The 14,123-nt window shown below is 45.4% G+C and overlaps 1 protein-coding gene across 2 annotated transcripts; it reads right to left on the bottom strand.

Annotated features, from left to right (window-relative positions):
• Nucleotides 1-810: 810 nt before the first annotated feature.
• LOC1276650 (potential E3 ubiquitin-protein ligase ariadne-2) lies at nucleotides 811-14,067 on the bottom strand. Of its 2 annotated transcripts, none has more exons than XM_061645471.1 (5): nucleotides 12,893-14,067; nucleotides 3,388-4,208; nucleotides 2,932-3,315; nucleotides 2,567-2,830; nucleotides 811-2,465 (listed from the first exon to the last, which is right to left on the bottom strand). In XM_061645471.1, the coding sequence occupies exons 1-5, from the start codon at nucleotides 12,963-12,965 to the stop codon at nucleotides 2,319-2,321; spliced, it is 1,689 nt and encodes a 562-aa protein (XP_061501455.1). In that variant the 5' UTR covers nucleotides 12,966-14,067; the 3' UTR covers nucleotides 811-2,318. The 2 variants fall into 2 exon arrangements, with proteins under 2 accessions (XP_061501455.1, XP_061501456.1); XM_061645472.1 differs by having other exon boundaries at nucleotides 2,947-3,315.
• Nucleotides 14,068-14,123: the final 56 nt, after the last annotated feature.

Raw genomic sequence — 14,123 nt, 5'->3', positions numbered from 1 at the left:
AGCCCTGCTTCACCAGAATCGTCTTTAGGCGATTCCCGTTGGTCGCACTGCCCAGTTACCTTCATATGCGGTCAGATGTCGTATGCTGGGCCTTGAATCGCAGACGTGGTCGCGCTCGGGCTATTTTTATCGCAGGACTGCTTCTCGGTGACATTGATGTGCCTTTCCTCTTATCCCGCATTCCCATGTATGTCCCTTCCCGTTCCCTCCATTCTCGTCCATTCCTAGCTTCCATTCTTCCAAGGCGAACTCAGTATGGCTCAAACAATCCTTTGCTTGTCTCTCTTCGTCGCTTCAACAGCCTGTACCATTTATTTGACTTCAATTGTTCCTTGACCTTCTTCCGTTCCCTATCCTTGCATTCTATTCAATCTTCATCCTTTTCTCCTTCCTAGTACAGGCACTGTGTTAATTTGTGTTTTGTCAGATTAGGGTTAGGTTAAGGTGTGTAGATTAAGAATATTGTTTAACCGTAAGGCGGACAAAAATAGAAAATACGATAAGATACATATTTCTGGAAATACGAGCTGCGTCCCATTGACATTTCCTGCACCAACATATGATGCAAAAGCTCTCTACTCCAACAAGCTTTGTCGCGAAAACTGAAAAGAGGAATGGTTAAAAATTGAAGGTAGATCTTCAAATATGTCTTACACGCCATGGCGAAAATTCCGGAAATTATCTCGCTTAGTTTTTTTACCTACAGTCTACCGAAAAAAGTCCATTTTTTTTAATGCAAACGTTAGTATAATCATTCCGAGAGCAGAGATGTCATCATATTAACCATCAAATGATATTCTACATTCCCCGTGTGTTTTCTGCACTTTGTTTTATGCTTTTCATACTTCACATTTCCATTGTTTCCATTGTGACGACACGGCATTGGCGACACATATTACCGTTGTTTGCGTTCTTCGCATTCGATTCGTTTTCCTCGATGTTGCCCCCGATATCGTCCCCGAAACCATTCCGGCCACGGGGGCGACAGTCGTGTGTCGTCAGCCGATGCGTCTTTTTTCTAATTAGAAAATGTGTTCGTTTTTTGCACGCGTAGCAGCAATTATCATATGCGCTATTAGTGGCTTTGCTTTTACGTGTACTGTATAATAATATAGTCATCTTCTATCTACAGGGGTAAGTTTTGTGTAGTGATTTCTCTCTGGACGATAGAGCACAAACACACACACACACACACACTCTGGCAGAGGCATGTGTGAGGTCATTTACTAAGATTTGTTTGCTGCTGCTGCTGCTGCTGGGGTTGGCGTTGTAGCTAAGTTTAGGTCTCCGCTTTAACGTTTCCTTCCCGTATACTATATCAAACTAGCTCATTGCATACTACTAATCGTCGGTGTGTCACAGAGAAAGAGGAGGAGTACGAGAGATAATCAGTTTAGTTAGTCGCAGCCTGTGCTCTGCTATTTGGTGGAGTATAGCATCGATGTGTTTGTGTGCGTGTGTTGTACGATATTATTCGACAAGGCGCAGATTTTAAAAGCCTGGTAAACAGTAATCCTGTAAAAAAGAGTAACAGAAACACACGCACACATAATTGTTGTCTTTTCGTATTTCGTCGTGCGTGTGCCCTCTTGAGAAAAGAGAGAGAGATCTCGACCGTCCCCGGGGACAGTACACGATTGCTGCAACGGATTGCTTCACGTATTGCTAATATTTCGCTTACTTTCGCTTCTCTAAGATGATGTTTCCCTCCTGTCAACGATTTTTCGTTTGTATGTTGCTGTTCTTACCCCATTCTCTACAACGTTGTACCCTAACCGACGCTTAGCCGATGTAGTATAGTACTAAATACTAATTAGTTACGCTTTTCTACTGTCACTCCTACAAACACACGCACACACTCATATTGAAGAACTCGTGTGTGTGTGCGTGTGTGTGCTTTGCCTCCCTCTCTATCTGATAGTAGCTTCTTTATGCGGGCGCCATCTGTCTTTACGGGCGCTTATGTTCAATTCCCTGCTCCTCATCATCACGCGTTACAACCAACCCCCACCCAAAAAGGAACTCGCTCGTAGAGGAAGGGGGGAGAGAGGTGGTTTGATTTGTTCCGCGTCCCTTACACGCTAAATGTACACATCGCTACTACAGTTATCGAGCAGTAGTAATATTGTAGCAGTTTTTTTTCTGTTTATAATTAATCCGTAGCTTGTTGAGTTACTTAGAAAAAAATAGTATAATTGTAATTACTTTTACCCGCGCGCGTCGCTGTGCACCCTCTCGTCGCTCGGTTCGGTGGTGGAAGAATTAAGAATTAAGCTGGGCGAAACGAATGGGAAAGAGGAGGAGGAGGAGTTCGCCTTTTACGCCTCCGTGGGGAAGAAATCCTTCAGCAGCGTGGTGCGCCGCTTTTCCGCAATATCCATCTGGTTCTCCAGCTCGCCACGGTCGGTCGTTTCCGCCCGTTCCACCTTCCAGGAAAGGTTCTCAATTTCCGCCTCCAGTTGAGCCTAAAAGAGAGAGAGAGAGAGAGAGAGCGTCGTTTTTTTAATGATACTTTCTTGTTTATACCTGACTGATAACAACAACACCACACGCGCGCGCACGTTACCTGCTGATACTCGAACAGCTCCTTGCGCGACTCCATGTAGTACGCGTACGGGTAGGTGTACTGCAGCGTGTACCGACACTTGGCGAGCAGCGTGGCCGCATCGAACAGATGCTGCCAGTCGATCCAGGTGCCGAGGCCCTTCATTACCTTCTCGTTGATGCGGGCCCGCATCCGGTCGAGCGTCTGCTGCTCGAGCTGCAGCGACTTGGAGTGGTTTTCCCACCGCTCGTAGTAGTGCAGGTACTTCTTGAGCGCTTCCCGGGCCTGCAAGTACAACCGAAGCAACCAACCAGCAAGAAGAGCAGCGGGACATTATTAGCATACGCAAGAATCGTTTTTAAAGGGCGTAAGTACAAGGTGCATACATTCTCATTGCCTACCTGCGCGTGTACCGATTCGTGCGCAATGTTGGGGTTTTCCTTGTAGCGCGAACACTCGTAGTACTCGGACCCGTGCGCCTTCCAGTCCCCGAGACACATCCAGCAGAAGTCGTGCTTGCAGTTAAAGCACTGCATATGATTGCAGCCCCCATTCTTCTCGATGCAGATGTGACACTTGGGGCAGTCCTTCGTGTGCGCGCTGATGTAGTTGGCCGTTTCGCTATCGTCCGCACACTTCGTTAACCATTTGCGGATGATCTGGCAGTCGGTTGGGGCGTGATAGTCGGTACCGCACCGGAAACAGAACGCCGTCTTGCACATGCGGCAGACGGCCTTCTTCGGGCTAATGTCCTGGCTGCGTATAATTGTCTAAAAAGCGGAGGGGGGGGGGGGAAACATTGTTAATTGGTGAGCAAAAGCATCGAAAGCCATCCGCTTTACCTGGCAGTTGGGACCGGGACAGAAGCGCAGCTCTGGATGGGACTTGACGTAGTCCGCGAACGTAAACTGCTGGTACTTGTCGCGCAGCATCGGCCGGTTCAGCAGCGTCAGCACGAGATCCTCCGGCACGCGCACGTCACACCGCTGCTCCATGCACTCGATCTGCGTCGAGATGCCCTGCCCGATCTGGATCTCGAAGTGCATCGCCCAGCAGTCGCGGCAGAAGGAGTGCTGGCAGGCAAGCGCATGGAACTTGTCGGTCGATTGCACCGTCACGCACACCGGACAGAGCTGCGTGCGGTAGCAGCAGGCCGTCGTGGCGGTGGTGGAGGAGATCGGATGAGCTTTACTACTACTGCTGCTGCTGCTGCTTGTGCCCGGGATGGCAGAATTGACCGAGCAGCTGGGGACGGATGCAAGGAACGAGCAGGTGGCAGTGCTACTACTACTACTACTGCTGGAAGAGCTAACTGCTGCCGTTGCCACAGCCGCCGCCGAGGACGTGGATGGGACGGGTGATGACTGTTGGGGTGCGGACGATGTTGCCGCTGGTACTGACGGCGGGGCGGCCGCTTTGATGCGTGCGCTGACCAGCAGATTGGAGGCGTTGTTCCGGTACCGCTCGATCACTTCCGCCGTGTTCCAGCGCGTCTCGTGCAGCAGCACCTTGGCGAGCGAGGGCGTTATCTGTAGCTGCGTGCTCAGCTTCTCCACCGACTCGTTCAGCAGCTTCTCGACCTCCTCCACGTTCAGACACTCGTACACGAAGTACTCCGGATCGGTGCGCTTCGGGTCGATCTGCTCGATGTCACAATCTTCGCCTGGAGGTGGGAAGAAAAGGAAAGGAATTAGATAAAAAAATAAAATAAAACGACATGATATGATATAGTGTTGGAAGATTCAGGATTCGGAAGATTCGAAGATTCAATCCCTAGAAAGATTCGATCGGATCGGATCCCGTTTGTGGGATTTGAAGCCATAAAAGATGCCTTTGCGAATTGGGATTTGATTGCGATTCAATTGGGATTGGGATTCGTTTGGGATTCGATTGGGATACTGATTGGGATTGGGATTGCGATTCGGTTTGGGATTGGGATTCATTTGGGATTCTGATTGGGATTCTGATTGCGATTTGGATTCGAGGCTGTCCCCGAGATACGCTATTAATGAGGGTCGAGAGAAACCACGCATCTCTAATTTCGGAAGTCGCATCACGCAGTTTTCAGTCAAAATGTAGCAAATGTTCGTTTAATGAGAAGTTATAGTCACTAAATAAATAATTTGATTTGATATTGAATAAAGGTCCGCGTATCTCGGGGGGACCTGTACTAATTATGATGTAAGTACTGCAAAGTTAAATAATTTGGAGTAAAACAGAATGACCTCTTATTCCAGCTGATACTAATTCCACCCCCTCTCCCCCCCCCCCCCCCCCGCTGCAAACTGGAATAAAACGATTCAAAGATTCGAATCGCATCCAGGATTGGGATTCGAAGATTCGAATCCCTTCTGATATTCATTTTTCCCATCACTAATATGATATGCGAGTGGTGCGAGTGAGACTTTCCGAAAAATGAAAACAATCATTTTTGATTGTATTTTTATGTACGTGTAGTATTTGGGGATTCGAAAAGAGTGCCGCCTAGCGAAGATGTTTCATACGCTGATAACACAGAAGTCAGAAAAAAACCAATCATAACATTTAAAAAGATTGACGACAGAAGTCCGGACGAGATATGAACTCAGAACGAGTGTGGTTATGAACCGTGCTGTTAGTGATTAGACTATTCAATCAACATCCAGCCTTTGCGATTAGAGAGGAACAGGTTCGGCCATAACTCTGCTGAAGTTTGCTCAATCATGTGAATAACGATTAGAAACAGCGTTTTACCTACTTCTTTCCATTTTTTCAATGCCACAACGGGCCATATTGCTAAATATCCCTTACAAAACCAGAAATGAGCAACATTTTCGATAGCTCAGTTTGAATGTTAGAAGAAGAAAAAACCGATTATCTCTGCTCGTAATGTGTCGTGAAATGGAGCTCTCCTTGCCCCCGCGTGTGTCGCGCTTGTCAAGATGAGTTTCTAATCAACAACGAAGGATGATTGACCCATTGGAAAGAATATCGATTTCGCCCCGTCGCCACGAATGCGAAATGCGCGTCCGGTTTATAAGTCTGAAGGTGGACAAGAAACTATGATTTCATAATCGAAAAATCGCAAAAAAAACCAGTTAAACGAGGGGAGTGGGAAGCAACGTCGTTCGTTGTCCACAGCGCCAAAAGAAACGCTTACCGGGGATTACCGGATCCTCTAAGCAAGCGTGTGTGTGTGTGTGTGTGTGTGTGTGTGTGTGTGTGTGTGTGTGTGTGTGTGTGTGTGTGTGTGTGTGTGTGTGTGTGTGTGTGTGTGTGTGTGTGTGTGTGTGTGTGTGTGTGTGTGTGTGTGTGTGTGTGTGTTTGTGCAGTTGGCAAATGGAAGTTTGCCGCTTGCAGATATTGGAGCAGAATCTAGGGCAAAGACGATTATTTGCAGTAAGGCTGCTGCAGTATTATGATTGATGAATGATTTGTGTTGACCTTGCGCGGCCTCCGAATAGTAGTAGTAGTGGGAGCTTCGGAAGACCCAATTTGCGGAAAAATGTAAACCATTTAATCGGACCCAACCAATAAAGGGATGGCGGGCAAGCCGATCGTGTTTACCTGATAAGCAAGCAGGGCGGCAATGCAGAAGGAAGAGCGGTACGACTGTTACATGTTGTGCACTGTTTGCGTAATTTGCGTATTGCGCAAGAGAGCTTTGATGATTTTGACCTTTCTGGTGGAGCGGGTAGGTAATCGGATTTTGTCCTCTTCTCTATCCTATTGGATTCTAATGTTCGCGCTAGTAGAGTAGGAGCGTGGCGTTATTTATTTTTATAGACAACAGTGCTGGACAAAGAAAGTACGGGCAGTACCCAACCCTTTTTTTTTGTGGCCTTGGAACACACAAGTAGAGAATGTCATCCTTTCAATGGGTGGTGGAGTAGTAGTAGAAGTATGAGAGCCCTGAGAGAGAAAAGGCAAAAGGCTTAGAAATTGATTGCCATTTGCTACAAAAGCTTCCTCCGCCCGATTGGCGCACACACTCTGCGTTTGTGTGTGTATGCTGGTAATGTCGCGTAATGTGCCACACGTAACGTCCCGCGCTATATTTATATCGCAGTAGTGTAGCGCACTGGTCAAAGTCAGAAGCTTTGCTTAGGAGGCTTTAGAAAGATCCGGGACTGGGAAAAGCATCATAAATTATGTGACATGTGTTGTGGTGTGTGTACGTGTACCCCACCACCGCCTTGACAACACTTTGAGAGACCTGAACACACAACCGCAGCCAGTCGCAGTAGGCGGCGGCCCCGCAGTTCTTTCGACTGCCGAAGGAATGTCCGCTGTGCTGCTGCAGTTTGCCCATTTGTGGTGAGAACGGTTGTGTACAGCACCAGCACACACACCAACCGTCTTTATGAGGGGAGAGTGTGAATTTGTGCGGCTTCCGAAACTTCTTGACGCGTTATGGTGGTGGCCGGTTCCAATGCGGTAACCCCCCACACACACACACACACATGGGAGTGACCTCCACAACCCAACCCAAAGCTGAATTTGATAAAGCGATGATGAGCGTTGCAAGAAAAGTAGTGCTCTTTTTCATTTGGTCATTTTAGTTCGATCATTGGATACTTTCTTGGTAGCTGGACGAAATTTAAAACTAAGCCATTTCCAACTCACCTCATACAAAAAAACAGTCCTCTCGTGCGAGCGCCCCCTTGACCTTTGCTGCGACATCCCGAGGCCGGCCAAGGTGTGGACCGGTTTGCAGGTGGCCGTGCGATGGGAAGGAGAAAATTCGCAAAAATCGGTCGTTTTTTTATACGTCTTCAGCTTCAAACTTTGTACGATGGAATGATTGAGCTTGAGTATAAAAATTCCCCCCGTAATAAACCATTTTCAGTGGAAATTTGTGGTGCAGAAAATCTCTGCTACTCCCACGTACTTCAACCCTGTTTCCAACGGGGTTTCAAGCAACACAAACATAAACCAATCATCAGCTAGAAACGTCTCTGAAACACCCCACCAAAGGATTTTACTGGGGTCATGCTGAATTCGGTTATCGTGTTACTGTTATCGAAGACTTATTTATGTATTAAAAGAAACAGGTGGGAGGGGGGCTGTTCTTGCTTTCGAGAAGGACAGAGAGAGCATCGGCATGTTCCATCGAATTGCGACGCGAGTTAATGAGAAATGTTTTGCAGATAGAAACTTGGTACAAAAAGGTGTTGGTGGTACCTAATTCTTTGCGAAGCCATAAATAGTATTCGGGCGTAATTGCATTTCTATACGTTTCTTGACTCGGTGGAAAATTTCGTCCCCGAACGGTCTGACTGTTCGAGAGTATTCGAGATGAACGTCGAAATCATCGGTTTGATTTGGAGTTCATGTTTCATTTTTTGTTAATAATACAGAAATATAGCAAGAAAAAGAGCTTTTAGATGGTTCTATATATAAGGCTCTAGTCTTCGTTGTATTAGTTTCTTATCTCAAACAAGATTTTATATGGATTAAACGCACAGATAATTCGTTCTTTTTATCTATACATTATATTCAGCACAGCTTGGTGTCTTATCTTACCAGGCATGTATCTAATCCAACCAAAAGAAAATCATCAACAACAACGATAACGGTACAGTGAATCCATTCAACTTTCACTGCTCTTTCTCTCGATGGACAAAAACGCATAAGACCTTGACAGAAGTGCGTGTGCATCTTCAGTATGCCTGCAATCTCCTTGCTCCTTGGTCCAAGGGTTTGTCTCGCTTCAATCAACGAAAGCAAGCCGCAAAAAGAGACAAAGAACTGCCGTCGCTCTTTTATGGGTCCAAAAGCCGCGAATCGCCAAAAAAAAACAACCAAGCCTCCCCTTTTGGGGGACAAGAAGAAGAGTTGTTTCGCGCGTTCACCTTGACAAGGTCTAGGTTTTTTCGGCGAGCCCACTACTAATGACCCCCTACCCCAAAGCAAGTATTCCCTCCAAAAAGAGAGGCGTCCACTCCACTGCACAATGGGCATTTGCCGGGATGAAATTCAAAAAATCAACTTTGTAATAGCGCAATTCCAAATTATAGGTTTTAATACTAAGGGTTAAACTAAGAAAAATAGCAAATATGAGCTCTTTATCTGTTCTAGTTCTCTAGAAAACACCTTTCAAAGTCGAGATTTGTTAAAAAAACGCAGAAAAATCTTCACTTTTTTGGAAAACTTAAAACCTTTGTAACTTTTTCAAATATGAACCGATTTTGATAAATTTAGACATTTTCTAAAGGATATTTAGTCAGCTTTATAAACACAAGAAAAATTTTGAGCTAAATTAATTTTATGCAAAAATATACGATAATAACTGAAGAAACCTCCTGAAAATTTTCATAATTTTAATTTTTGACTTGATGCCATTATAAAAGTGGCGTAGAGTGGCGTTGTCTCATATATGTCACATCATAGTATAATATATATACTATCAATCTGTGAAGAAATATTCTGCGAAAGTTTGCGAACGCGAATTTTATTGAAGTTTTTTCACATCAACTTTTTCTAAAAACAGACACATGCGTAACTAGGCGGCTCCATAGGTGCCTAGTGTAGCGTATTTCGTGTATTCTACAAAAATATATTCTACGTGCTTTTGATCAACTTTCATTTGAATTACGAAGCTGTGTATCTTAGTTTCAGCTCATGTACTTATCTTATATGTAAATTTCTATTCTAACCTAACTTTATCATTAAATATAATGAAGCAAATCAGAACCAAATACCTTTTGGTCCTACTGCAGATTATAGAAGGATATAAGAAAAGTAATTCTTAAATTATACGCATAACAGGAAAACGTTATGAATGCAGTAGCATCTATTGGCGTTTTGGGAGAAGAAACTCCCAAAACTCATGACAAACTAAATATAAGGATAGAGGGGAGATGCTACAAAGAATATTTTGCAAGAAAGAAAATGCATCCAGAAGGACATTTTGTATAATGAGCTGTATTCTTCTGATTCGTTAACCAGTTCAATATCAGTAGCTACACGCACTAAAACAAAGACAGGGTTTAACTTTACAAATGAAGTAAATACTTAGTTTGTAGCTATCGTGCAATTTTGATTTTTTCAGATAGTTGTAAAACCAGGAAGGATTTTTAATTTTATTACCCCTTCTGAAGGCAGTACAGGACTTGGAAAGGTATTGGATGAATATTCAAAGACAAACAATATGTGCTGCTTTTCATTACGAATTTGGGAAGTACTTTATTTCAATGCACCTGCTCTATCTAATTATTTAAATGCCTTTATTCATGTCTTTAGAAAAGTGAACTAGACGTCAGGAGCTTGTAATAGCATCCACCTAAGTTGTGTATGTAAATTTTTAATATTTGTACTACCTGTGAGTAAAAGTGACGAGAATTAGCTACAATTGTCCTATACAAAGCAGAAAAAATTATCTTATTCAAAATTATTATGTTTTGTTTATATAATATTATTATTATTATTTATTTAATCTTCATTATGGAACATTACAGTATATTTTAAAATGGTTTATACTATTAGCAACAAATAATACAAGAAAAAAAACACACAACATTAATAAAGCTAAGCAAAGATCCCTTAAAACACTATTTTATGTAGCGCCACCTGGTGGTATGGATGCGAACTACAAATAAAATGTTATTTACTATCATAATACTTTACTACAAACGATAAAAACTAACAATTTCTGCAAAAATAATTTTATCCCGCAATTTGTTCTAAACTGCCCATTGTGCACTGGCGACGTCACGCACGCAGCAGCACCACACCGTGCGCGAAAAGAGTTTGGACCCGGCATTTGCGTGTCAGCAGTCTGTCTCTCTTTTGGAAGCATCTGTCCCTTTCACTTTCCACTCCGCTATACAATGTGTGGTCGATCATCGTCTCGTCTGTGAGCATAGCGCAAAAAGAGTAATCGCAGCAGGCGCTTGTCGTCGCACGTTGGTGTAGCAGCATCAGCCCGTCGTCGTCTGGTGACCTCCCGCAGTTCAATGATTTCACGACCAACAGCATGCACAAGGCGACCGACCGACCGCATGGTTGTGGTACGTACGTGCGCGAGGACAAATACCCCACGACGACGATTCCGTTCCATTCGCGCCCACCACACCACTGTTTGAGAGACTGTTCTGTAGGGCATTGGGCTCTGTCTCTCGCTCGAGTTTGATCTTGATGATGCGTTTTCGTGCTTAAAAAGAGCGTGTGTACAAGAAGCGTTCTTATCGTAGTAGAGGCAGAAGGGGGGGTAGAAGCAAAAAAGAACCACCAACACTTTATACTACGGTGTTTACGATGTGTTGCCGGTCATAACGCATGATCATACGCACAACCAGCAACAAACAACACGGACTTACATGCTAAATCGACGAGAAATGCGTTTTGTGTTGAAAATGATTATTTCTTTTTTTTTAATTTAAACACTTATAAGATACATACAGGGTTTTTCAGGGATTCTCATAGTAGTGTGACACTTCCTTGACTCTTTCCTATTGGAAGTGAACTTTATATGACAGGCGCCTTAGAAATTCATATTAGATTTGTCCAAAAGGGGTGCTATGGAGTCTAATTTTCATTACATTAAGTTCTTGACACAAGAAGACACAAAAAAGAGTCAATGAAGTGTCCCACAGCTATGAGAACTCCTGAAAAATCCTGCAAAACGTTGTTGTACAGGGAAGAAAACCCACTGACATACGCAAAGAAGGTTCTAATGTTAAATGTAAACGCTTCCACGTGCTGCTGCTGGTTCGCCCAATGGAGAAGGAGGTTCAATGTTAGCAATGTTCACGGTCAACAACCACACTGTGTTGTACACCGGTGAGCGTGACATTGCTGCCTTCAGCCAGATTAGTTTTAGTTGCCGCTGGCAGTAAATGATGTACATTTTGCGTTATAATGTTTACAAGCGATCGTTAATTAGAATTAAAGCACATACGGCAGCGATTGATTTTACTTTTCCTTGAGAGCAATAATTATACAACTCGTGCACACACCTTGCGCCTGCATCAAGGAAGTAAGTCGCCATAAAACAGACGCTTTTCTATACTTTCCAGGTTGTTTGAGCAGTGGAGCGAGTGCGTTTCTGTCGTTCTTATCTTCAAAACCCCATCATAAAGGTTGCTTTTAACGATTTAATTTAGCATTAGAAGCCAAAAAGAAACCCCTTAACGTGGGAACACAACCCGAAACACCCCCTTTGCACATTGTTCGGTGGGCAAATTTGCTTGCGTCGCTCTTCATACAGCGAAACCGTGGTATTTTTACCCCCTTCCGTTTCTGCTCGCTATTATTTCCAAAACGGCCTTCAAAATCATGTAAATTAAGAATTTATTACAGCTCCGCTATTAATAGCTGTGTGGTGCGACTCGACGAAACTTTGGGTCGAACCAGTCACTGCCAAAGAGTTGCTCCCCGGGCACGTGTAGCGAGCGCGACACACGCGATTTTTCATTCTCATACCAAGCGCGCATCATCATCATCATCGCCGCATTAAACATTAAAATTCACCGGCGGCTGGACCGAAATATGCCGTGTACTACTACGCTGTGCCATTGACCTCCCCGAGGGCCATCCAGCGTGTCAGAGTAGCCTGTGCCGGTATGACGGTACGGAACCAACCGCTGCTGCTGCGCGGCTACTCCCATTAACATAGTAGGCCTCGCTGTTTGGAACAGTTCGCTGCGCATTCAATGATTCTCTGCCGCGCAATGTACATCACACCACCAACACCTGCTGATGATGATTATGATGATGGATGATGAAGCACGGCAGAAAAAGGCTTTCGGTTTGGTGGGTGAGATAACAACGCCGCGGTACGCGCATCACCCAAACGTTTCCGAGTGCGCATCAAACCAGGACGTACGCGCAAGCACGCAGCACAAACAGAGGGGAAGTGTGCACCTAGACGGCAACTAGCAACCGTGACGATCGCGCACCATCAACCCCCGTGTGGTGGCGTGGTTGTTACTATATTGGAGCCGTATATATATGGCGATATAACAGCAAAAGCGAGGAAGAAGTGAAACCATCGCGCACCGCGAGAAGCGCAAGAAGGGCATTATTGTACGTCGTGCTGCTGCCCGGCAATAGATGCTTCTAAAGATGGGGCTAAAAAAGATGTTCATTACTATGTGCGATCTAGATCCGGCATGGTGCTGGTGTGGAACGGTACCGCAGCAAATGGAGGGAAGAACACGCCTCCTTCATGGAGCGACGAAGAGCATCATCGTTCGCTCGTTCGTTAGCCTCTTTTTTTGGTCGACATTCGTACGGCAAAGCCCAGTCAACCGGAACCGGAAGCAAAAAGGCACCAAACTCCGCGGGTGGAATCGTAGAGGCTTTGGAGTGGGGGGAGGGAGAAAATCTCTTAGAATGGATATTACTTTGCCAGCGTGCACGTACCTGAGTTGTAGTAATCCTCAAACTCGTAATCATTGTCGGACGAATATTCCATGTCCGATTCCTGGTCCGCCATGGTTGGGGCCTTGTTTTGGGGGGCCTGGTGCGTTTTCGCTCGCTTTTAGGGGATGATTGTAGTAGGCTGCACGCGGCGCTGGGATACACACGCTTTCCTATGCACAGGCAGGTGGTTCTTTCTTTCTCGCTGCTGCTGCTGCTACCACTGGGCCAGTGTAACTGCAGCCAGTCATGAAAAATCACCTTCACTTTCGTGGGTGCGAAATTTTCCCAGCGTTACCCCACGACGCCCCTGGCACACACACACACACGTACGTACACAAACACTGCACGATTGCTTGCACACACCACGCGCAATTGTTGCTAATTTTTGCACACGCTCGCTACTACGGCTGGCCGTAATTTGTGGTAAATGGAAGGCAACGATTTGAGCGATTTTCACAGGTGCCACCACCGGATAAGCTGACCTCACCACACAGCGTTCCCAAAGCACCCGACCACCACCACCGTTTTTGGTGCAATTTTTCGTGATCAACACGCACACACGTACGTACACCTTTCAGTCACAGAACCACTTTGCGGATTCGGACGCGCAATAGGAGAAACACTCGCTCACGATCGGAAGCGTTTGCCTTTTTTTTTGTTTCTTGTTTCGAGGTTGGCAGAAGGAAAGCGTCAAACTAGTTTAGCGGATTGCTTTTCGCTTGCCGTAGCATAACACAGGAAGCATAAACATCCCTGATACACCACGGCACACACAGCAGCGGATGACAAAGCGAACGGAGACGCAAGGCAGCAAAGAAGAGCCAAACCACACGAAACGAATGAAATGGACGGGGGGATGATGTCGATGAGACAGACTCCGATCAGAAGTAATTTGCTTTCTGCTTTTTCCCCCCACTGAATGTCGCGCACTGGCACTGGGGGGTCGTTGTGTAAAGCCACTGCAGCTGTGTTGACCGTGCTGGAGCGTTCTACCACAGTCGATAGTTGAAGCAATCGCTGGGAAAGCGGAACTTTATGGCTACGGCTAAGGAAAAAAGGGTAGGAATTTTCCGCGGACAGCGAGACGAGACGTTTCGACTTCTTGCACTGCAACAACACACCAAACAAACACACGCATACGCTTTGCAGTGTGATTATGGGCAGGTGGCACGGCGCGAACGGTTGGCTCATTGTGGGCTACTGTCAGCCATTTGACATGCCACCGTTGGCA

The sequence above is a fragment of the Anopheles gambiae genome, chromosome 2, assembly GCF_943734735.2.
Source record: "Anopheles gambiae chromosome 2, idAnoGambNW_F1_1, whole genome shotgun sequence".
Classification (NCBI taxonomy): domain Eukaryota; kingdom Metazoa; phylum Arthropoda; class Insecta; order Diptera; family Culicidae; genus Anopheles; species Anopheles gambiae.
The sequence above is the reverse complement of the archived record's forward strand: the minus strand, read 5'-3'. Positions and strand labels throughout refer to the sequence as shown.

What these genes read in the sequence shown, in the direction of transcription:
- LOC1276650 (XM_061645471.1), bottom strand. Translation starts at nt 12,965, where the DNA reads ATGGCGGACCAGGAATCGGACATGGAATATTCGTCCGACAATGATTAC. An exon ending in TGAGGATTACTACAACTCAG is followed by an intron (nt 4,209 to 12,892) that starts GTACGTGCACGC and finishes TCCCACCTCCAG; the next exon opens with GCGAAGATTGTGACATCGAG. An exon ending in CGCAGGTAGGCAATGAGAAT is followed by an intron (nt 2,831 to 2,931) that starts GTATGCACCTTG and finishes TTGTACTTGCAG; the next exon opens with GCCCGGGAAGCGCTCAAGAA.